Here is a 23,533-nt window from a genome sequence, read left to right on the forward strand (position 1 = left end):
TACACATTGTTTGTGTTCTTGATTGCGAGAATTGAAATGGAAAATACATGTTTATAATAACTCAGCAAACACAAAAAACGTTTGCAAAACGTTATAAATGTGTTTTAAACGTATTATAAACGTATTTTGGTCATAAAGTTTTATTAACATGAAATATATGTCGGATTATAACAAGGTTTAATATGAAAGTTTGGTCAACTTTGAAAAAAGATTTATGTTAGAATGTTTTGCATCATGTCTTTCAAACTGTTTTTGAATGCTATTAAAATGTTTTCGACCCTTTATATACCCTCTATATAACCCGACATTCAATCGCTTTGTGTTTACTGTGAATAAAATCATCCCAGCGTAAGAGTAACAAAATTAAAATTGTTTATAAAGTGCCTAAAAGTGATGGATAAATCATTCAAATTGTCATTGGGTATTTTTTATATAAAACGTTTGGCAAAAAAACGAAGAAAAGAATTGATAAAGTTGAAGCCCAATTCAAATACATGTAGCAAATTTTTAAGTAGAGAACTTACAGATTCGTGTAAAATGCCTTCTATTGTCCTAAATACACGGCTTTGAGCTTAAAAACTAGCATGCTATCTATGACAGTAACAAAGTTGCCAAAACCTTAATTTTGTTGATTTTTTACGATCCTCCCGATGAGCAAATCACTGAATGGACGTTTGACTGAAATGTCCCTCCGCCCGTAGAATTCTTTGTCGCCATATCTAAAACCACACTGAACAGTGGCGTAGCGGGGGGGGGGGGACAAACGAGTAAATATACCGACAAGAAATACGATATTACCGACGAGTGTTTTTGTGTCAGGCATGTCATGTCAGTGATTTTTCATTAACCCCACCCCCACTCTCAGTGCCGTACCGGCCAAAAATTGAAAATGACTTAAATTCGCAATTCGCGTAAATTTGCAATATTAATGCTGTAATGTACCATAATTTGGTTAATTTATAGACTGTTGTTTAGTCATTCCCCTGGACTGTGATATATAGATGGTCAACCCCACTCGCTACGTCACTGATGATGAATAGTATTCAGTGCTCCAAATTAAATATTTGAAAGTGATACAAATACTACAGTCAATCACTTTTTATATATAAACAAACATTCTCATTTCGTTGCAACAGGTAATTTCATGGCCACAATTAATTAGTAGCAATTCTTAAAATCCAGAATTCTTTTGCCAGGACCTGTAGCCCTAAACTACGAATCAGTTTCGCTTTTAATTATAACCTAGCGCATTCCGAAACCTCCTGTTCTGTTTGGTCATTCCCCTAGACTGTCGATACACATGGCTCCTGGGGGTACCGTCGTGTACAGTCGACCTGTAATGTACTGACGGCCCTCACTGGCTACGCTACTGAATGGTATTGATCTAAGCTATATAAAGGCACACATATTTAGAATAAAAAAAGGCATTTTCAAGGTAAAATGCCTGTTTAAATACAAACAGTAACTGACAGTAACAATACTTCCTTAAGATTCATAATAATCTGGTAGCTTATAATTTACTTTCAGATGTGTCTGATGTTTTTTTCTCATTTGATTGCGGTGTCGATGATCGTAGTTTTTTGTTCTTTCGCATATCGGCAATTAACGACGCGATTGTGTACAGATATGGATTAAGAGATGAATTTATTGGGAGAATCAATACCACTGACCACGTGTACATCTGTAAAGGAATAATGACGGCCCCCGTCTGAGAGAGGATACCCATAATAATCACCGGCATCCAACAGATGAAATCTGTACCAACTATCGCCGCCATTCTCATTGCAATTTTGATGTCATCCCGTTGCGACTGATTTTTTTTAACCCTTTTGCTGGATATTTTGACTTTGATAAACATAACAACATAACACACAAATATTGCTAAGAAGCAGACTAGGTTGATGCCTAAGAAAATCGCAATGGAATAGTACCAAGCAGGTTTAAATCTTTCTGGAACGGGGATATCAAATGATCGCCCAGAATCAGGACCGCCAATGTTGCTTGATTGGATGCTGTAACTTGATGGACGGGTAATTAACGGAAGGCCGATACAGACATCCGACAGATCGTAAAAATCAGACTCGGGTCCCGCTTGCAAAGTAGGGGCTAAACCAAATACGAATGCTATTACCCATATTATTCCTGCGGCTACTTTAGTTGATATGCGATGGAACTTGAATTTACCAAAGGGAAATACAATGCAAATAAACCTATCAATTGATATCAATGTTATGAAAAAAACAGAAGCTTCACTTGAGAGAAGGGATAAAAAACTGGCGAGTTTACATAATTTTGACGAGCGCCATTGATCTGAATATATGAAATATTCATCGCCATAATACAAATCAACAGACGCCAAAATGAGCATGTATATACCCATTTGGCAATCTGAAACTGCCAAATTGCAAATTAAAAAAGACTGTTTAGCGTGTGTTGGAGACGTTGTCTTTTCCCTAACTCTCACTGCAACGACGAATACGTTACCAATAACTGCACTGATTCCGAGAACCCACATGAAGACACGGAGGACATCGTTCTGCATGAGACTTCCACACATGAAAAGTGGAGGTTGCTGTTCCAGGATGACGCAGTCTTCTAAGCTGTCAAAGTGACAGCACAGGAAATGATCATCGACGTATCTGTTATGTATCGAAATGACCAATACGAATATTTTCAAAGCTAAATAGTTTAGTTATGACAGGTTATAGACACTATTTTAAGTGATTTGCCCTATTTATTCAACGTCTTTAGTTTATTCCACCACACAGTTGTATCATCTGTATTAAGAGATGTACCAAAAGGTGCCCAGTGATCTTTCCATGATCACCGGTAAATTTACGGGTAACAAATTCAGCCTACAGATATTTCTTTAGAAAGCTTAAATGTTACTTTCATTTATTAGACAAATCAAGATTGAAGAGGTTCATCAGGTCTGTTAATTAATCAGCTATTTTTAAGTTGATTTGCCAAGACCAAATGAAAAACTTACGTTTTTCTTCTGGCTTTCTCAAAGCGTTGGGGATCTTATTGATCAATCTGCTTGGAGTGGGACCCTTGACCAGATATTTTGATTTTCTTGGAAGTGTTACTTCTGCCTCCCTCTAAGATGGTCTTGAGCAGAAAATCAAGTATATGACTTAGAAAGAGTGTTATTCCTTGACACCTTGATCATCAGAAAACCAGACAATACTGATAAACTAGTCTACTGGAAACAAACGTACACAGATTAATATCTGTCATTCTCATCTCATTACCTCTGCACCACAAATTAGGTGCTAGGCAGAGGTGAAAAGATCATCATCGACGATGAGGATAAAATCACAGAAGAAAATCACATCAAGAACGCGTTAGCAGGGTGCGGTTACACTAATTGGACAATAGAAAAAGTAATAATGGATAGAGCTAACAAGGTCAAAAATAAAACAAACAAAAAAGATCCCAAACGCGTAAAAGAGCATAGATGTGTAGTTATTCCGTACATACCAGGCGTCGTGGAGATGATAAGCCGTATTCTGAAAAAGTACAACATCTGGACAGCCACGAAGCTCCACACCACCATCAAAAGATGCTCGTTCATTCCAAGCCAACTGGGTTTATGAAATCCCGTGCAAAAGTTGCAACCAAACGTACATCGGTGAGACTAAAAGACAGTTCGGCGTCCTCACGAGTGAGCACAAAATGGAAGCAGGGAAAGCTAGCCAGCCTAAATACACCCACTCCAAAAGAACAGAATCACTTACGGAAATAAAGAAATCCGCAATTACTGATCATGTGTCAAGAGAAAACCATATCATAGACTGGTATAGTTCATCAATCATTTACAGAGAAGAAAATCGCAGAGCAATATGGGTTAAGGCAGGGCTGTAAACTTTTTGGAATTGCTTGGCGTGAGACAGAAGCGTAGCGGGATTTGCTGACTCCAATGTTCATTTTGACCGATGATTATTTGAGCCACGGTGCTCGAGACAGTGAAAAGAACGGGGGGGGGGGTGGGTAGGAACAACAAATTATTCATGACGATGTGTACTCATTTTTCAGCTTTTTGCGTGAGATTTATTACCTGGGCGTGAGACCGTGAGAAAGTGACCCAATGCGTGAGACTCACGGCCAATGCGTGAGAGTTGACAGCCCTGGTTAAGGAGGCAACATGGATTCGCAAGAGAGGGAAAACACCATGAACAGAGACGACAGCACATTATTTCTAAGTCATCTATTTGATCCTCTGCTCAAGCCCATCGCTGGAGGCAGGAGTAACACTTACGGGAATATCAAAACATCCGGTCAAGTTTACCGCTCTAAGCAGATAGATCAATAACATCATCAACGCTTTGAGAAAGTCAGGTTTCTGGCAAAACTGTCAACAGAAAAAAAATTAAGTTTTTCATTTGGTCTTGGCAAATGAACTAAAAAATAGCAGACATAAATCATATTATTTTGTATAACATAGACCGTCACAAAAAATAATAAGGAAAGTTCAACAGAGCCGTGTGATGACATTTCACGCTGCTATTTTTTTAGAAATTCAGTAAGTTGGCATTACACTATTGTTCAAGCGTCATAACCACATGAGAGCACGGTGGCCTAGCGGAACGGGCACTGACTCATAATCGCAAGGTTGCGGGTTCGAGTCCCGGCGACGCCATCGTGTTGTGCCCTTGAGTAAGGCACTTTATCTCGATTACTCCTCTCCACCCAGGTGTTTAAATGGGTACCGGCATTCTTAAATGCTGGGAAGGCGATCCCCCTATAGCAACATTATATGGAGGAGTCTGGCCCAATCGCCAATGAAAGAGAGATGGGCACTCCGATCACTGTTTATACAGGATCGTCTCCTTTACCTTTACCTTTTTTACATAACCACATAAACCACCTTGTCCTTGTATTTTACTTAATAATTCTATATAAACTGTTCTTTGATTGGTTAAAATTATCGTCATGATTAACTTCCAATCAGGACCTCGGTTGCATTTTGAGCCAGAATTGAGTTCCCGACATATTTCATTGGGGTCAAAAATGAAACAGGTGTCAACATGTGCGTTTTCATATAACAATAATTTAGAAACAAAATAGTTTTCACTATGTTTATGTTCCGGTTAGAGGGAAAAAGCAACTTACAGTTTTTTCAAATTCTGCAGACCGTGAAATCCTCCATTGTAAACATGCACTGGTGTATCCGTTCCACTCTCTTTTATCAAAACTCTGAAAAATATGTCAGTTGAGAAAATATTAGTTTGGCTGGTATGAACAGAGTAACCATACATGGTAACTATAGCATTGTAAAAATAATGGTTCACCAATTGCAAGAGTGTCCGGCGTGGTCAGCTTTGAATGGATCAACCCGTAATATTAGGCAGGTCCAAGATGGCGACCAAAATCCCAAAATTTCATTAAAATCCTCAATAATTCATGTTTACAGTCTTAGAATGCTATGAAACTAAACACATAGCAAAAAGTAATCCCCCTCCCCCTTAATGAAAGACCATTAGGGGAGAGTGGGGTAAGTTGAGCCACTTTTTACATTTACTGTCACTACGCTCAAATAAATAAAGCAGGACCCAAGTGCAGTGTTACAAATGAAACATATGTATGTTTACTTGGTTATGATACCACAAAACTTTAATCAATATTTTGCACTTTCTCACAGTGAGACGCCAAAAATCATTTGCAAATTGGCTCAACTTACCCCAATGGTGGGGTAAGTTGAGTCAGTCGCTGGGGCAAGTTGAGCCACCATAGAAATGCACAGTATATGCCATAGCTGTGAAATTCAATTTTGCCTTTTTTTTTAATTGTTGTTTTCAGGTATTTATTTCGAAATATAGTTTGATATAGAAGTAGTTTGATCTAAATACCGCATACAAGTAATTTCTGACAAGGTTTTACTTTAAATAAAAAAATTGGGGAAATTTCTACAGGTTTTTCCTATGCTCAACTTGCCCCATGGCCTGTGGCTCAACTTACCCCCATGTGACCATTTTTGCCAACAACCAAGCCTCCCGCCTGACTAAAACTTGTTACAGTTGTAAATAGTTTTCTAAAACAGTGTTCATATATCACATCCTCAATACCCAGAATGCTATCATTTTAGCCTTTTTCTTTCTTGGTGAAACATGAAAAAAATTGGTTTTTGCCAAAAGTTCAAAAAAAGTGCGAAAAATGAACTTTTTAATGCAGCTTTCTTACCCTATGTGCAAGTGATTCCATATTACACTTGAGAAGCCTCTGTTATGTCATATACAAATAAGTGGAACTGCAAAGTAAGATAAGTTTTTAATTTTCTTTCTAGAGGGGTGGCTCAACTTACCCCTTGGCTCAACTTACCCCACTCTCCCCTACTCCACAACGGTTTGTCTTATGTCAAATATGGGATATGCAACCGAAGCAGAATTATTTCTGCGCATAATGACACCTCATTTGCCACAATGGCCCCTATATTGACGTCACAGCGTACATTTAAATGACTGTAACCCAAGATTTGAAAGTTACAGCAAAATCATATTTAGCCTGTATTCAGTGTCTATGGAAGGAAATGTTTTCGGCTCTCCTTAGATTATTCCTTTTGTTTCATGAATTTGGAGGAGGTCAAAACATGTAATAATCAATAAAAAATTGTCATTATTCACACCACTGGTCATTGTTTACTTAATCGCATATTGAAACATGACAAGTTCAATATTTTCTGTGACCAACAAGGTCACAAGATGTGGAAGACAAAGGGTTACATATGTGGTAAACCTGCCAATCAGGAAATGTTGAGTCTTACTTTACCACTGAAAGGACAAATTGCAATTGTAGGCCATTTAGGACCTTGTTGGTAAGACAAAATATTGAAATCTTCATGTTTCAATTTGACGTTAAATGAATAATGCGGAATAATGATCACTAATGTGAATAATGACGATTGTTATTGATTATCACATGTTTTGATCCCCTTCAAATGTATGAAACAAAAAGAATAATCGAATGAGAGCCGAACAAAGTTCCTTCCATTGATACTGCATACAAGGCAATATGAGTTGGTTCATTTTGGGTAACTGGTAGTCGGTTTAATATATTACTCATTTTCTGTTATGCACATATTTCATGTTAACCGATATCTTTATATAATTTGAAGGTAAAATAAAATAGTTTCATAACATTTTAGGATTGTAAACATGAGTAAAAAAAAAAGATTTTAGTGGAATTTTGGCCGGCATCTTGAATTTAAGCAAATAAGTGAGGAGGCCCGTGGGCTTATTTTTAGTCTTTTCCTGGGATGGTAATGCCTATATGGTTTGAGACTAACATCGATAGCAAGTGAAAATCCTCATCTTTGTTGGACTATTAGTGTGTAGGGGTGTGTGAGGTGTGACGGTGACGGTGATGATGGGGTTTTACGTACGCATCAGTAGGAAATATGGACTAATCTGTTTCAAATTATGAAATAAAATCTAGTATTACTGAAATTGTCAACTTGCTCATATATTTTCAAATTGGTGAGTGAGGTTTGGTATAATGTATTAAAAATGTACAGGTTTCTTTAAAAAGTGGTGATTTTCTAATATTAAAGTGAAAATATTTCAGAAAGTGTTGTATTCTTCATTGTTACTAAATGCTTTGATACAATAAGACTAACGATAGAACTTTCCACTTACAAAATCTCAAGTTTAGTAGTCTCAAAAAAGGCGTCCGTTTGGATCGTAGAAATTGGAATATCCGACAGGTATCTGAAATGAGTATTATTGAGTATTATTATTATTATTATTATACGGCTGTGAAACTTGGAAGATCAATGATAGTGATAACAGGAAGTTGGACACTTTTCAATTCAAATGTCTCAGGAGAATACTGAAGATTAGATGGCCATATGTCATATCAAACAATGACTTACTAAAGAAACCCAAAATGAACAGGATAAGTGAAGAAGTAAAAAAGAAGGAGGTGGAAATGGATTGGCCATGTGCTAAGGATGGAAGATAATAGCCACTGCATGACATCACTTTCCTGGGCTCCAGAAGGCAGAAGGAAAGTTGGTCGCCCAAAGACAACATGGAGCTGGAGGCGGACAGTGGAAAAAGAAAGGAAGAAATTAGGGTGGAGGTCATGGAGTGAAGCCAAGCCAGTAGCTAGAGAAAGGGACAGCTGGAGGAGGAGACTTGCAGCCTTATGGGCCACAGGGCCCGAAGAGGATAGGTAGGCAGGTAGGTATCTGAAATGAATGTTTGCTACATGTTAGTTTTACTTTCTATTTTTGAGGTATAAAATAATTGGAGTTAGAAACATGTTTTAGAAATATTGAAAACCAAAGTGAGGTTACAAAGAAAGCAAGCGATGGTTTTAAAGTTTTAAATTCTTTTGATAGTGACATTTCGATGAAATATTTACGAGTCATACCAATTTTATTCAGCAACACAGAAATATATTTACAAGGGAGCTTTGCAATGTACAATAGTTGCTGACAGGCTATTCATAAAAGTGGTACCATTGTTTCGAACAAAAGGGGTTGGCCAATAAATTGGTAGTTGTCCCGATAGCATATTAATGCTTTACCTGGACGGTGACGGTCAATAAGTGATGAATAGAAGGTCCATGTGTATGTAGTCCCTCAGCTAGCATCGATTTAATCACCCCTCGGGTTCCAAAATTCTGACAAGGTCTATCTTATTCAGAATTTTCCACAGAATTCAAAAATCAATTTCTTACTCGCCAAAGCGCTGGCCATGGGGGTGAAAATTTCACCTTTTTTTTACCAAAAACCTCCATTTTAAAAGGAAAATCCTCAAAATTAGTATTTTGATTATTTCATTAGTATTTGGTAAGCTATTGATGTCTTTTTGGTGTCAAATTAAAGCTACACAACTGTTCATGACAATCAATTTATAATCTTTTTCATTTAAGGTAATTTTAATATTGAAAAAAGACAAAATTTGGGCAAAAATCATGTTTTTTACCATTTTTAATACTTTTTGGCTTTTCAAATGTTTTGAAATCTTTAATGTGACTTAAAACACAATTCTGTATGTTTAGCCTAAGAGACAATATTCTTCTGATTACAAAAATGTCTTTTTTTTCAAAAAATAGTGAATTTAAAGGTAAGAAATGCATTTTTACCAAAAACCTTCATTTTCAAGTAAAAATTCTAAAAATCGGTATTTTGACCATTTGATCAGTATTTGGTGAGCTATTGATGTCTTTTTGGTGTCAAATTAAAGCTACGCAACTTTTCGTGACAATTATTTGTAATTTATTTCATATAAAGTCATTTTAATGTTGAAAAAAGACAAAATTTGGGCAAAAATCATGTTTTTTTTTATCATTTTTATTAATTTTTGGTTTTTCAAATGTTTTGAAATATATATGTCACTTGAAACACAATTCTGTATAATAAGCCTAAGAGACAATATTCTGCTGATTACAAAAATGTCTTTTTTTCATGAAAATAGTAAATATAAATGTGCGAATTGAATTTTTTACCAAAAACACCCATTAAAAAAAGTCTAAAAATCAGTATTGTGACCATTTTATAAATATTTGGTGAGCTATTGATGTGTTTTTAGTGTCCAGATAAAGCCATGTAACTGTTCATCACAATCAATTGTAATATTTTCCACATGAAGTACTTCTAGTGTTCAAAAATACCAAAGTTGGGCAAAAATCATGGTTTTTACCATTTTAATCACTTTTGTTTCTTCTAATGTTTTTGAAACATTTAATGTGACTTGAAACATAATTCTGTATTTTTACCGTAAGAGGCAATATTCTTTTGATTGCAAACATATCTATTTTTCATGAAAATAGTGAATGCAAAGGTGAGAAATGCATTTTTTTTAACCAAACACACTCATTTAAAAGGAAAATGCTCAATATCGTTATTTTGACCATTTTATCTGTAGGCTATTTGGTAAGCTATTGATGTCTCTTTGGTGTCAGATGAAAGCCATATAATTGTTCCTGTCAATACATTAGTAATATTTTGGATTATGAAGTGCTTAATCTAACTACCAAGAGAAAAGTCTATTATACTTTAGAATAATTTGACAAGGGCAAAATAAAAATCATGGAGTTTACTGTAGAAACCAATTGCGAGCTTCACCTACATCAACCCCCATATGGTCAACATTGAGGGTGGCCATGATGGGTTGTCATTTTAAGGATGTCTACGTTTAGCTTTTGTCATTCCGTTAGTATGCCTGAGATGAAAAACATAAGGGGGTCTACTACTTCAGGACTCTATGACGTGCCAGTGGGACCCTGGTACAACATCGTGACAGACTATTGTTTTGGTCTGCCTTCAAATCTCTTCATATGACATCTACACTCTCTACCAGCAAGGACAGATCTGCCAAATGAGCTGCGCTAATACATGCAGAGATTGACATCATTTCAAGAACACTGGTGCATCACTTATAATCCAACAGAAGAACTTTGGTCAGATGTCATGAACTGGGTGCTGGTCTACAGCTCAGCCACAAAACAGAGGCAAGGAGAAGTCTAAACACATCCACAGGACCCCCACCCCACCCCCAGTTCTAAAAGATAGTCATCACGACTGCGGTATGCTCCAACAGAGTGGCCAACGACGGCCAAATAAGGAATAGGAGTACTAGACCAAGTAAAGAACCACAATATCAATTTCATTCTTGAATCAGTGATTTCAATGCCAGAATAAGAAGCCTGGACAACCATCTTTCTAATCATCTTATCATTCGAGGCAACCACTTCTATAGAAACAACGACAATGGTGACCGATTGGTCAACATGTGCCAGGAATACAACCTTAGACCTGCCCAGATGAGCTTTCTCCAGCCCAGAAACCGTCTTTGGACTTGGTGTCATCCAGCTGGATCGATACACATGGGACCACATTCTATTTTACAGCAAGTTATAGTGTGAGTAATTTTTTTCTGCAACTGTTGTTCCTACAATACAGCAGAGATGTATCGTTCGAGTCCGGACTCGGACTCAAGTCCGGACTCGAGTCCACTTTTTGTTGGACTCGGACTTGGCTCGGACTCGGACACGAAATGACTCGGACTCTAAGCCGAATCCGGTCCGAGTCCAGTCCAATTAAATCCATGTAAAATGTGAAATGATAAATCTAAAAATGTCAAAATAGATCTCAAATTTGTTGACTTTACTTATTTGAACATTTTCCAAATTAATTGGGGGCTGTTAAATCTGTGATCTGTCATATATCCTACATATCCAGCAAATTATTTATATTTATCTGTCACTTAGCAGAATCATAATTATTATTGTTATCATTAATTTAGTAATGAAATAATTGATAATTAATTAAATGCATAATTTGAATATTTGGACTATAAAAAATATCTAAGAGTTTTTTCATGGAACTTTCCAATCCATTAAAATTGAAGAGAGAAACATGCACTGGACCCTACATCTCAGCTCCCACTCAGCATGGAAGTAGTAGTTGGTAGGTCCATGACAGGGCTACGGTGTCTGTAGTTTGTGTGTGCTCACTACTCACGGCACATTTGTGTGGGACAATTTTGAAAAGATGTTTAGAATTAAAGGTGAATTTCTGTTAGTATGATTATTATTATGATGATGATGATAAAGATGATGACGATGATGATGCAGAAATGCCAACATTAACATCCAGAAAATAGAGAGGATTCAAACAAAAAATAGGGAGACTTTACATGCAACTTCAAGGGCACAAAATTTGCCAGAAATAGGGAGGTTGCCAAATTTGGGTGTCAAAATGGATAAAAATGTTTACAATAATAGGGAGCCTCCCTCTAAAATGTATTTGAATACATTGCAATTCATTTACACATCTTTATGCTTCACACAGCCTAGTGACATTTCTCTAGTCCTGAGTTTACATGTAGTGTGCCACACACACAATACCCCCACATGACTGCTGTCTGATACAGGTGGTCTGATTCATGTAGTTTTTACCTTCAGGAGTTACATGTAGCTGCTCATGGGTATGGGTCTTTGAAGTATTGTGTGTACCATGTGTACGGTTGGTTGGTTGGTTGACCTGGGTGGAGTTTTTGAAATTTTCAAATTAGAAACAAAATATAAAATTTTGCTCCATTATTTGGATTAATGACCTATTTTTTCAAAATTTTATACAAAATGACCCCCTTCTTTCAAAATTTTGTACCCAATTACCCTAGCTTTTTCATTTTGTTATACCCAATGACCCATTTTTATACAAATTCCTACTAAGCAATGCCAGTATGCAGATACATGTCACATTCAAGTTGAATGACCCCCCGGTCATGAACTCTGACCGAGTCCGACTCGAGCCGGACACGAGTCCGGACTCAGGTCTTATTTTTATTGGACTCGGACTTGGCTCGGACTCGGCACCCCCGGACTTGGACTCGAGTCCGGACTCGGACACAAAAGGACTCGGACTTGGCTCGGACTCGGATACAAATGGACTCGGCTCGGCTCGGACTCGGACAAGCTGGACTCGGGTACAAGTCTGCAATACTACTGTATTGCAGACTTGTACTTGGATTCCGACCAATGTATCCTCAGTATCCTATACTTCTTACCAGTCAGCGAACTAGCAAAAGGAAACCTGCCAAAAGACCCAAGTTCAACTGAATGAAGCTGCAAGAATCTGCTCTGAGGCTTCAGTTGGAGCTGCCCTGGACTTGAATGACACGTCATCAACCATCTCTGGCAGGTATGATATCTTTGAAAACGCAATCCGAGAAGTGGCAGAGAGAATAGTTGTCAAGCATTCGTCCTTAAAAAACACCCCTTCTAGTAAAATGAGTGTTTTGATACTCTAATGGCGGATCCGCGCGGATCTTTTTTTTTTTTTTTTTTTTTGCTTTTCAAAACCACCCTAAATCCGTGTTTTCTTTCAGGCGGATGCTTACATGTATTATTCTGAGTGCCCCCCGGCCCCACGAAACTGTTAAGACTACTATCGTGATCTACCACTGATGAGCATTCAGATTGACCTTGTTTGTGTACTGTCGATGCTTTGTTTCTTGGGGAATCTTTTAAACAAGAAAATGATACCCAATGTCATCAGCACATCATGGAAATTAGTTGAAAAAGACCATTTTGATTCATGTTTGGCTTTTTAAAAATGTTTTTAAATCTTTGAATCCCATCATGGATCCCAGGTATTTGAAATCCGATACATGGTTGATATGAAACCATGGTCAGTGCCTTCAAAGTTTATAATCATATTAGAATACATTCTGAAAAGAAGAAGTCCACTGGAGTGGAATCAGTAGTCTAGGTCATGGCCCATCCACGCAAAGAAGGTTATAGGTGTAAAAATACTAATTTGTGGTCATCAAATTTGTTGAACTCTCATCTAAAAATGACCGGTATTGGTTAAAAACCGTTACCTTCACCATTTACATGAAAAAAAGATATATTTAGAATCAGAAGAGTGTGCTCTCTTAGCTTAATCCTACAAAGTTATGTTTAAGTCACGTTAAAGATTTCAAACAATCAAAACTCAATAAAAATGTCCATTTTTACTGAAAGATATGTTTGTTATCAAAGAATATTGCCGCTCACGCTAAAAATGTTTCAAAACATTAGAAAAAACAAAAATGATTAAAAATGGTAAAAAAAAAACATGATTTTTGTACTTCATGTGAAAAAGATTACAAATTGACTGTCATGAACAGTTACATGGCTTTAACTTGACACCAAAAAGACATCAATAGCTCACCAATACTGATAAAATGGTCACAATACCGATTTTCAGATTTTTTTTTTTTTTTTTTTAAATGGGGGTTTTTGGTAAAAAATACATTTCTCGCCTTTTGATTTACTATTTTCATGAAAAAAAGACATTTTTGTAAACAGAAGATTATTGTCTCTTAGGCTTATCATACAGAATTGTGTTTTAAGTCGCTTAAATATTTCAAAACATTTGAAAAACCAAAAATAATAAAAATGATAAAAAAACATGATTTTTTGCCCAAATTTTGTCTTTTTTCAACATTAAAATGACTTTATATGAAATAAATTACTAATAATTGTCAAGAAATGTTGCGTAGCTTTAATTTGACACCAAAAATACATCAATACCGAATACTGATCAAATTTTTAGAATTTTTACTTTAAAATGAAGGTTTTTGGTAAAAAATGCATTTCTTACCTTTAAATTCACTATTTTTTTTTTTTTTTTTAAAAGACATTTTTGTAAACAGCAGAATATTGTCTCTTAGGCTTATTATACAGAATTGTGTTTTAAGTGACATAAATATTTCAAAACATGGTTTTTGAAAAACCAAAAATTAATAAAAATGTTAAAAAAACATGATTTTTGCCCAAATTTTGTCTTTTTCAACATTAAAATGTCTTTATATGAAAAAAATTACAAGTAATTGTCAAGAAAAGTTGCGTAGCTTTAATTTGACACCAAAAAGACAAAATACTGATCAAATGGTCAAAATATCAGAAGAATATTGTCTCTTAGGCTAAACACACAGAATTGTGTTTTAAGTCACATTAAGGGGGTACTACACCTCTGTGGTAAATTTGTGACTATTTTTTCATTTTTCTCAAAAAATAATAACACACTGGTAACAAAAATTAAGTAGATTATTGGGGCAAGAATCCCAATTACTACATTGAAATTTCAGTGACTCAAGGCAAGCGGTTCAGTATATATGATCGGAAATGAGGTACATCCTAGCGGTACCTAATTTCTTATCATAAATAACGAACCGCTTGTCTTAGGTCACTGAAATTCCAGTGTAGTAATTGGATACCTTGCCCCTATAGGATATACATAACTTTTGTTAGCACAGTGTTATTAGTTTTTGAGAAAAATGCAAAAATAGATACAAATCTATCGAGGGGTGTAGTACCCCCTTAAAGATTTCAAAACATTTGAAAAGCCAAAAAGTATTAAAAATGGTTAAAAAACATGATTTTTGCCCAAATTTTGACTTTTTTCAATATTAAAATTACCTTATATGAAAAAGATTACAAATTGATTGTCATGAACAGTTGTGTAGCTTTAATTTGACACCAAAAAGACATCATTAGCTTACCAAATACTGATGAAATAATCAAAATACTAATTTTGAGGATTTTCCTTTTAAAATGGAGGTTTTTGGTAAAAAAGTGAAATTTTCACCCCCATGGCCAGCGCTTTGGCGAGTAAGAAATTGATTTTTGAATTCTGTGGAAAATTCTGAATAAGATAGACCCTGTCAGAATTTTGGAACCCGAGGGGTGATTAAATCGATGCTAGCTGAGTGACTAATGGTCCCCACTGGATCAATGGTACCATTGCTCTGACATATCCCAATGGTGTATTTGTGCGGGTCTCAAAGCCCAACGGACTGCAGCGTCTTTTCATCTATTGTGTTCGACTTGAGCGCTGGCATATTGAACAATTTTGCTATTCAACATCGTACATTTTAATTTATCTAAATGAAGCGCCTAAAATTAGATTGGCGATAAAAACTGTACATTGACGGTTAAAGCGTACTCTGCGCACTTGATATTGCTCACTACAACGATGGGAGTCGTGACCACAATGGGTATTGAATTTTAGGTGCTTACACATGACTTCATTCAGACCACTTATTGATACTCACGTGCCAAGTCAAGCGTTTATTTGGCCTTGGTGCGGTTACTAATTTGTCCCTATTGTCCCAAACAATGGTATCAAGTTGATAAAGTTGCCGTAGAAGTAGTAATGTAACAGGATTAATAATTTGGCGGTCGCAACACATAGTGGCGTAGAGTGATTTTCCAAATTTTCAGTTTCATATAGTGGCGTATAGGTAGTAGGTTTATCGCTAGCCATTATCTTTTAATAGTTATTCCTTGTTAACTATTAAAGATACAGTTTAATAGTTTGAACCTTAAACTTCAATTTCAAATGGAATCGGGCCACTGAGAGATACGGTAACAGTGGAGGAGCATCGACTCTGTTATTAGTAGCATATCCTTCAAAAACGTTTTGCTCGGAAACGTATTGTGTCCTTTACGTACGCCACCGACGAATTACTATATATATAGCAATTAACATTATTTTTTAATGCATTTCCCTGCACTAGTCGTCACGCCGATCATCTCCATTGCACATACTTATCAGGAACAGGGATATACTAAATCCGTCACTTGTCTACACTACGCATGTACTTATTTTATGCTTCGTAGTTGACGAATAAGGGCAGCAGTCTAGATAAAGACCTCGGAACTGTAAGGTTAGTGTCTTTGAAATAAGTGGTATCGTAGCACACATACACAGGTGATAAGTACATCCTGCTTAGGGTGCCAGGCAATAAATTAAAAAATAGTGTTAACCATTGCTATGGTAATGAATCATGTTACATCGCTACTTCAACGGCGAATAGCCTGTCGGCACAAAAAAGGACAGTGCGTTTAATATGTAATGTATATCCTGGTCATGTTTATAAAATAGATTATTGGTTACAAGACAATTACTTACAATTCTTTCAACTGAGGTAAACCTCGAAAGGCGTGACCTGGTAGCCTTGAAATGTTGTTGCGTGAAAGATCTCTGCAAAAAAAATTATGTAAAAATAAACAAACGTAAGCATGGTAAGATCAAGGTTTAATCCACTTGATCATGGTAAATGTACTTATATTATACTAATTCACGCACTCGTGCTTAATTTTACTGTCATCATTCAAGAATCATTAACATTTTAATTATGAAACAAGATGCAATAAAATGAGAACAATGTCGCCAGAGTTGTTTTGGAGTTATGAGCTGATTAAGATTCTTGTTCTTCATTGTTTAAATAACCAAAGCTTTCAACGTGGCATTCGCGTAAATCTAAAGTTCTTTATCATGGTAAAAAACCAGTGATGGTTTCCTATACGACATTGTCCTTGTTTTATTAGTCGGGTCATAAAATATCGGGTTACTTACAACCACGTCAGATTGGTAAGACCGTCAAATGCATCTTGTTCGAGATGATCAATACTGTTCCCTTCTAAAGACCTGCCAACAAGAAAATTCCGTTCTCTAGTTTTAATACATTCGAAACCATCCTGTTGGACATCGAGTTGTACACCAGAAGCAATGTACTATATAATAATACCTCAATTTCCAGTATTGCTGGAAAGTACAATATGAATTTATGACATGATCTACGTATACAAATGAGATTATAAAATAAGTACTCTGTGAAGCAGCATAATTAGATGTCAAAAGCTGACAATATTGAGCTTTATCATGCTAGTTATCATGGTGATCCCATACTGCTGTTACACAATGAACAAAGAAGGTCTGCGAGGTCTGGTGCACACGAAAGGACACATACTAGAATGGTAAATGACACCAGGATGATAAAGGAATACAATAATACTAAGCTCAGGTATGAATGAGCATATCTAATGAGTACGCAGATCAAGTGAAGTAAATTCGTGGTATACATCAAGTGCTGTCCATAAATTAGTAGGATAAGTGCCTTGTAGAACCTGATTTTCAGTGATCATGAGAAATTTTGGTTTTTACCAGATTAATATTTTGCAAAGGCCCATGCATGGGGCTAGCGTGGTTTGCCTTTCACATCTTTCTCCACGAAAGCGACATTGCCTTACAGGAACGAAAGCTGATGGACTTTCTCAATTGGGATATCGTTGAGCATGATATCGTTCGGGTCGCCTGTCATTATTTTGCATTTGACTGGATTTATCATCATTCCCGCTTCGTGTATGCTCTATCCAGCTTATCTGTGGCGATCTGAAGCTTGTCAAATACAACATCAAGAAGGATGATGTATTCGACATACGGAATGTTGTTTATTTGGACATTGCCCATCATGACCACTGCATCTGAATGTTGTAGGTTTTTCATCACAAACTCCAGGAACAGGTTGAATAGGGCAGGTGACAAAAGGTATCCTTATCTGACCCCTACTCTGACATTTTGCCATCATTCTATAAAGGATCAATCATCATACAGAACACTTAGCATGGGATAGATAACCGCAATCCCCTAATAATTTCTCCTGATTACAAGTAGTATTTGTGATCTTTAACAACATTTGCCTCATTGGAATAGCACCAGCTGAAATTTAGGTGTTTCAGCAGATATTTAATCCAGACCGCATATAATTTAGGTCCGAAGAGGATAAATAAGGTAAGGTAAAGTGAAGTATAGTAAGTGCCTCCTAATGGTTTGTTTGGGTTTTCCTTTCATATACCCATAGGCCTGTTGGTTGGCCGCCATAGTCCGACGAGTAGGACCTGTTTTTTCTACTTTACCAACTATACCCGAACTCTGATCGCTCAAGAAAGATTAACCACAAAAATCCACTAACCGCCCTTGGGCGGCGCGGTCACTGGACTTTCGCGATTCGTATTTCTTGCGCCATGTGAGATAGTGATCATAGTGTGAAATGAGTATAGTCTGGTAACTTAGAAAAAAAGGACCTACTCGTCGGACTAGGCCGCCAGGCCTGGCGTATCTAGCCGGCAGCAGCGATCAGAGAAGCGATTATTCCAGGTAAAATGAAAACAAAAGAGAAAGACATAATACAAGTGGGCATGCATGGGTGATATGTACAGAAGTGAACAGGAAGCTACCAAGCAAGCTGGAGTTAAACATCTTCATGCCTTGCCGACCTCACAAAAGTACTGCAGATCACTCCAAATCAATGTGCAACCAATTGTAATTTCATATATTTAGTAATGATTTAGCGATTCAGTCATGTTTCACTTCATCACATTTTGTTGAGGCATAGACTATTCAGAGTCTATGGTTGAGGGCAGCTGCTCAAACAAAGTAAACCACGCAGACGCGCCGGACGCGAGTTGTTAAACGGTGGTGAACAACGGAGAAACACGACTGACTCCATTTCAAGAATGTAAAGTTAAAGATTGTTTAATTCACATTATTATTTCATGAGGAATGTCAGTTTAGTAATATCCACTCAACATTACCAAAAGATCGATGATTTCTCTGTTGACATCAGCAATTAAACTCAGGTGCGTAACCAGACCTGACCTTGGGGGGGGCACGATTGAAAAATTTCCCAATTTTTGACCAAAAGTTGTATTATTTATGTGCGCATCGCGAGCGGCTTGCCGCGAAGTGATAAACGGGTGGGGTCCAGGGGCCCGCCTTAGGGCCCCTGGTGGGGTCCAAAGCCCTGGCGGGGGTCAAGGGGGCGGAGCTCATGGTTTTTGGCATATTAGAAGCTAAAAATCCAGTGTTCAGAGTACAAAATTTCACAATGAAAGTAGTATAGATCTTCTTCCCTCTTTCTTTCCCTTTTCTCTTCTCCTTCCCTTTCTCTTCTCCTTCCCCTTTTTTCTTCCCTCTTTTTTTTTTTTCTTTCCCCTTTCTCTTCCCTCTTTTTCTTCCCTTTCTTTTTTTCTCTCCTTCCCCCTTTTCCCTTCCCATTTTTTTTGCTCTTCTTCCCAGTTTTCTTGTGTCCGGGGGGCAGCTTGCCCCCCCGCCCCCCCCCCACACTGGTTACGCCACTGATTAAACTACAGCTGCTTCCTCCAAAATAGGCATTCAACATGTAAGCGTTTATACGCATACAAGTTCCATGCAGGACAAATTGTACGTGATCACGAGTAACGCGTATGCCCGATTCCGTTAGACTAAGTTTGCGTATACGCTACTGCAAGAGTGTGGATTCGTCACCGATTATCAATGGTTGGCTCATGACTGCATAAAAGTATATGAAGAGTTTGATTGTTTGTATAGATGGTTGCTCCGTGCGGAGACATACTTGAGTCCTGATGTGACCAGGCTTAACCAAAATGCTCTAGCCGGGCTTAAACGCAGAAAGCAGGCTGGCATATGTTGAAAGAAAAGAGAGAAACAGATTTGAAGATAAAGATCAAGGAAAAAAAGGCCACCCCAACAAGCAAATAAACAATTTTACTGTCAGCCTATGGGTCAAGAGAAAGGAAACTTTTTAAAATCCAATCTCAACTGCCACTGAGGCTTGTTGAAAATAAATAATTAGTACTGATCTTTTTATGGCTTTATACTCACAGTGTATGTAATGCAAAATGTCTTTTGAATAAACCAGGTTCAACAGCACTGATGCGGCCACCGGTAAGTGTCCTGTAAAAAAACCGCGGTACATGCAGTGATCTTAATTATACATATACAGTACACCCTGAGTTAAAAATAAGTTGAACGAGATTTGCGATTTGAAGAATCCATTCATGGTTATTACAGTTATGGAAAAAAGTTTGGGACATTTTTCTTAGGAAGATATTCCGATATTATGACTGTGACCTATTATCCCTTCGTACATACTGTGTACAATAATGTACACATGAACTTATATTGCGCCCTGTATGCCAGGAGAAGCATATTACTGCAAAGAAACACCATGTGCACAATTGTGCATTCATGTGCTATCCTCCAGTGCAGAGCGCCCTCGCCTAGCTGAATGTCACTTTTCACAATCTAAGAGGGCATCACCCACAACAGCACGTTGCCAAAAGACTGGTACTTTCCCTTTTTTAATTTTATATGAAATAACATTATGGACAAGCTAAATTCTAGTCAGGGGTTAGTGTAAGACCTGTTTTTTTTTAAATGGTGTGTACAATTGTACACAGTGTGTCTCACCTTGTAAATATAAGACTAATATATTGTGTTCAGTTGTACGCAGTGTGACTAATCTTATGAATATATAGGAGTTATTTAGTGCAATTGCAGGACTAAAAGCAGCTGCCCCCTTAATGGGAAATGCTTAACAGAGAGTATCATATATAGGGCTACCGTCCAATCGGGCAATACATCTATGTTTTATGTGGGTTTATCGGGGGGAAAGTACAAGGATCGCTATAACAATCATACTAAGTCATTCAGGCACAGTAAGTATGAAAAAGAAACTGAGCTATCAAAATATATCTGGAAATTAAAGCAACAAAACAGTGATTACAGCATCAATTGGGAAATTGTGCACAAATCAAATACTTGTATGAGGCAATCTGGTAACTGTAATTTATGCATTGATGAAAAGCTGGCAATCCTACTTGCCAAAAAAAACCAATAGCTCAAGTGCCCTCAATAAAAGATCTGAGCTAGTATCTAAATGTCGTCATGGATACAAACCAGCCAACCGTGCTAAGAAAAATAAGACTGTGTGATCATTGTCATATCATTCCACCTGATGATTGCTACATGCTTGTAGCATGAAACTCGGAGTAGTGGCCATGATGTGTTAATTAAACTTATTTAATTATTTTAGGAGTTATTTAGTATAGTTTGTACATCATTATAAGTAATTTTTAACTCTTTTGTTAATACTTCAATTCAGTTCATGATACATTTTTTTGGCAATACCACTCTGTAGGCCTATTATTACAGAGATAGTTAGGAGTAACTGGTCGGTGATGGGCCCGAAAATGGATCGTGTAGGGTGGAGTAACAAAATTAGTCTCAGAAATCAAGTTTATTAAGTGTAATGTCTTTCTCGGTCTCTCCAAAGACAAGAACTGTTTATTAGCATTTTATACCAAATTAATGACAGTTAAGAGCCTACAGATACGGACGTATGAAGACAACAGAAAAAAGAAACAGAGGCTTAAAGTTTGTTGCTTCACACATGTTACCAAGTTCTATTTTGTTGGTGGTGAAGTCATGTTGTCACCTAACAAGGCGTTGCGTAGGCCTATATGTCTTCGTGCATATTTTCTTAATGTTTGCAATTAAGAAGAGTTGCTGGATACCTCGTCTCTTCAAAATCTTCAGATGGAGAGATCTATTATGTGTTGGAGGATTCAGTATCTGAATCCTCGATGGCTACAAATTTGTTGAATCCCCTACTCTCTATTTCCAGTTCTTGAAGTTGTTGTAAGGTGGGTGAGGCGGGAGGGGTGCCCTCGAACCTCATGGAGTCCTCATAAGTGTGATCATCTTCTTCTGGAGATGGAAGTTTGGCCTTTACTAGCGAGTCCCGCAGGTTCTCAGCTCTGCTGTAGGCTATCATTGGTGGTTTGGGGAATGTTATTTTCAGCTTCTGATTGTTGCTGATAATATTCCAATGTTTTTGTATGGCCTGTTTTATGTGCTTTCCCGCGAAATGCGGGGCATATTTGGTCTTGAAAACCAAAGGTATTTCTCGAGATTTTGGTTTCTCCTCGAGGAATAAATGGCGGTCTTCAAAGTTGATTGAGGAACCCGCCTTGAGAAGTTCAGCTTCGCTGTAGCCTCTGGTGGAAAGTTTCTCCATGAAGAAATCTTTCTTTTCCAAGAATGTTTCATAGTTGTTATTATTTCTTGCCTATCGCATGACTTCAGCGCGTATGAAACCATCGAAAACTGGCTGCGGGTGGCATGATGATCTATGTAAGAATTGTCCTGTCTCTGTTTTCTTTGTATGACATTTGATGTCCAGGATACCTTTCTCTTTAAAGCGTTTGCCTTTGTATATGACCAGGTCTAGGAATTGGATGGTGTCCTCGGAATCTTCATATGTAAACTTCAAAGTGTCGTGGAAGGTGTTCACCTGCTGGACGAAAGTTTGTAGGTCTTCTAAACTTCCCGTCCAGAAGACTAACGTGTCATCCATATACCTGTATAAGGTGTGGATGTGTGTAGTCGATTGTAAGATCTTGTTTTCCAATTCATGGACTACAAGGTTACAGATGCTACCTGATGAACTTTGGCCCATAGGTACCCCTGAGGTTTGTAGGAAGTATTCGTCATTGAATTCAAAAGAATTCCTGTATAACACCAGACGTAGGAGTTCTGCCATGTATTTCATATCTGGAATGATTGGGTCGTAATCAAAAGGGTCCAGATTTGCGAGTGTCTCCAAAGTAACTCGAAAAGCTTGATCTTGTGGGACCGATGTGAACATCGAAACCACATCCAGGCTGGCTAAAATGATGCCTTGAGGTAGAGTCAAGTTTTCGATCTTCCTGATGGTGTCCCCTGTATCCTTCAGGTAAGTGGGTTGGGATCTCACCACTGGTAGAAGGTAGAAGTCTATGAGTTCTGAGGCCCTCTCCAGTGGAGAGGAGCAATTCTCGCGATTCCAAATACAGCGCGCCACCAACGACGGCAGTAAAAATTGGCATTTCCCGTGTCTGGGGTCGACATCCTTTTCATCAACCATAGCTGACCATGTTTGTGATTATTACTCTAAAAACACAATGTTTTGTAGTACTTTTTGAATTTGTTTGAGATTTTCTGTGTTGAAGTTAAATATTGCACTTTGATATTCACATAATATGTCTTTTTCTAAAACCCGCAAACTTGATGTTGATACTAGTTGTTAACTTTTTGTTATCCCATTTTCTAAAACCGCCCTTTTTTGTTTTTAAACTTTACGATGCTTTTCAGCCCGATACGCGCGAGCCTAGTCAATGCGAAGTATAGGCCTAGGCCTGTCCTTTTTAATGGAAAACGCATAGGTTTTATTTTGGTTATTAGAATAAATTGTTTTAATTCTTTCTGAATTTATTGTTTGTTCAATACGATAATAATATAACACCAGCATACTTAAGAACATCCATACTTGTAATCGGCCTACTTTTTCTAAAAATGATGTTTTTTTTGCACGAAGGCGCTTAGCGGCCCGCCGCGCGGGATAGGCCTACAGCAAAGAAATTCAAGTAA

General features: G+C 37.4%; 2 protein-coding genes across 2 annotated transcripts; both read right to left on the bottom strand.

Moving 5' to 3' along the window:
• Nucleotides 1–1,510: 1,510 nt before the first annotated feature.
• On the bottom strand, nucleotides 1,511–10,112 carry LOC140139161 (G-protein coupled receptor GRL101-like). The gene is made up of 4 exons (XM_072160941.1): nucleotides 10,048–10,112; nucleotides 7,635–7,706; nucleotides 5,116–5,199; nucleotides 1,511–2,639 (listed from the first exon to the last, which is right to left on the bottom strand). The coding sequence occupies exons 1-4, from the start codon at nucleotides 10,110–10,112 to the stop codon at nucleotides 1,511–1,513; spliced, it is 1,350 nt and encodes a 449-aa protein (XP_072017042.1).
• A 12,081-nt stretch (nucleotides 10,113–22,193) lies between these two features.
• LOC140139162 (uncharacterized) lies at nucleotides 22,194–22,772 on the bottom strand. Its single transcript, XM_072160942.1, has one exon. The coding sequence runs from the start codon at nucleotides 22,770–22,772 to the stop codon at nucleotides 22,194–22,196; it is 579 nt and encodes a 192-aa protein (XP_072017043.1).
• Nucleotides 22,773–23,533: the final 761 nt, after the last annotated feature.

This window comes from Amphiura filiformis, chromosome 18, assembly GCF_039555335.1.
Source record: "Amphiura filiformis chromosome 18, Afil_fr2py, whole genome shotgun sequence".
NCBI classification, from domain to species: Eukaryota; Metazoa; Echinodermata; class Ophiuroidea; order Amphilepidida; family Amphiuridae; genus Amphiura; species Amphiura filiformis.

Excerpts from the sequence above, each read along its gene's own strand:
- LOC140139161 (XM_072160941.1), bottom strand. The coding sequence starts at position 10,112 with ATGGCCACCCTCAATGTTGACCATATGGGGGTTGATGTAGGTGAAGCT. Across the intron at positions 7,707-10,047 it reads GCTCGCAATTGGTTTCTACA|ATACCTGTCGGATATTCCAA; the intron begins GTAAACTCCATG and ends TACTCATTTCAG. Across the intron at positions 2,640-5,115 it reads CTGCAGAATTTGAAAAAACT|ATACGTCGATGATCATTTCC; the intron begins GTAAGTTGCTTT and ends GATACATAACAG.
- LOC140139162 (XM_072160942.1), bottom strand. The coding sequence starts at position 22,772 with ATGTTCACATCGGTCCCACAAGATCAAGCTTTTCGAGTTACTTTGGAG.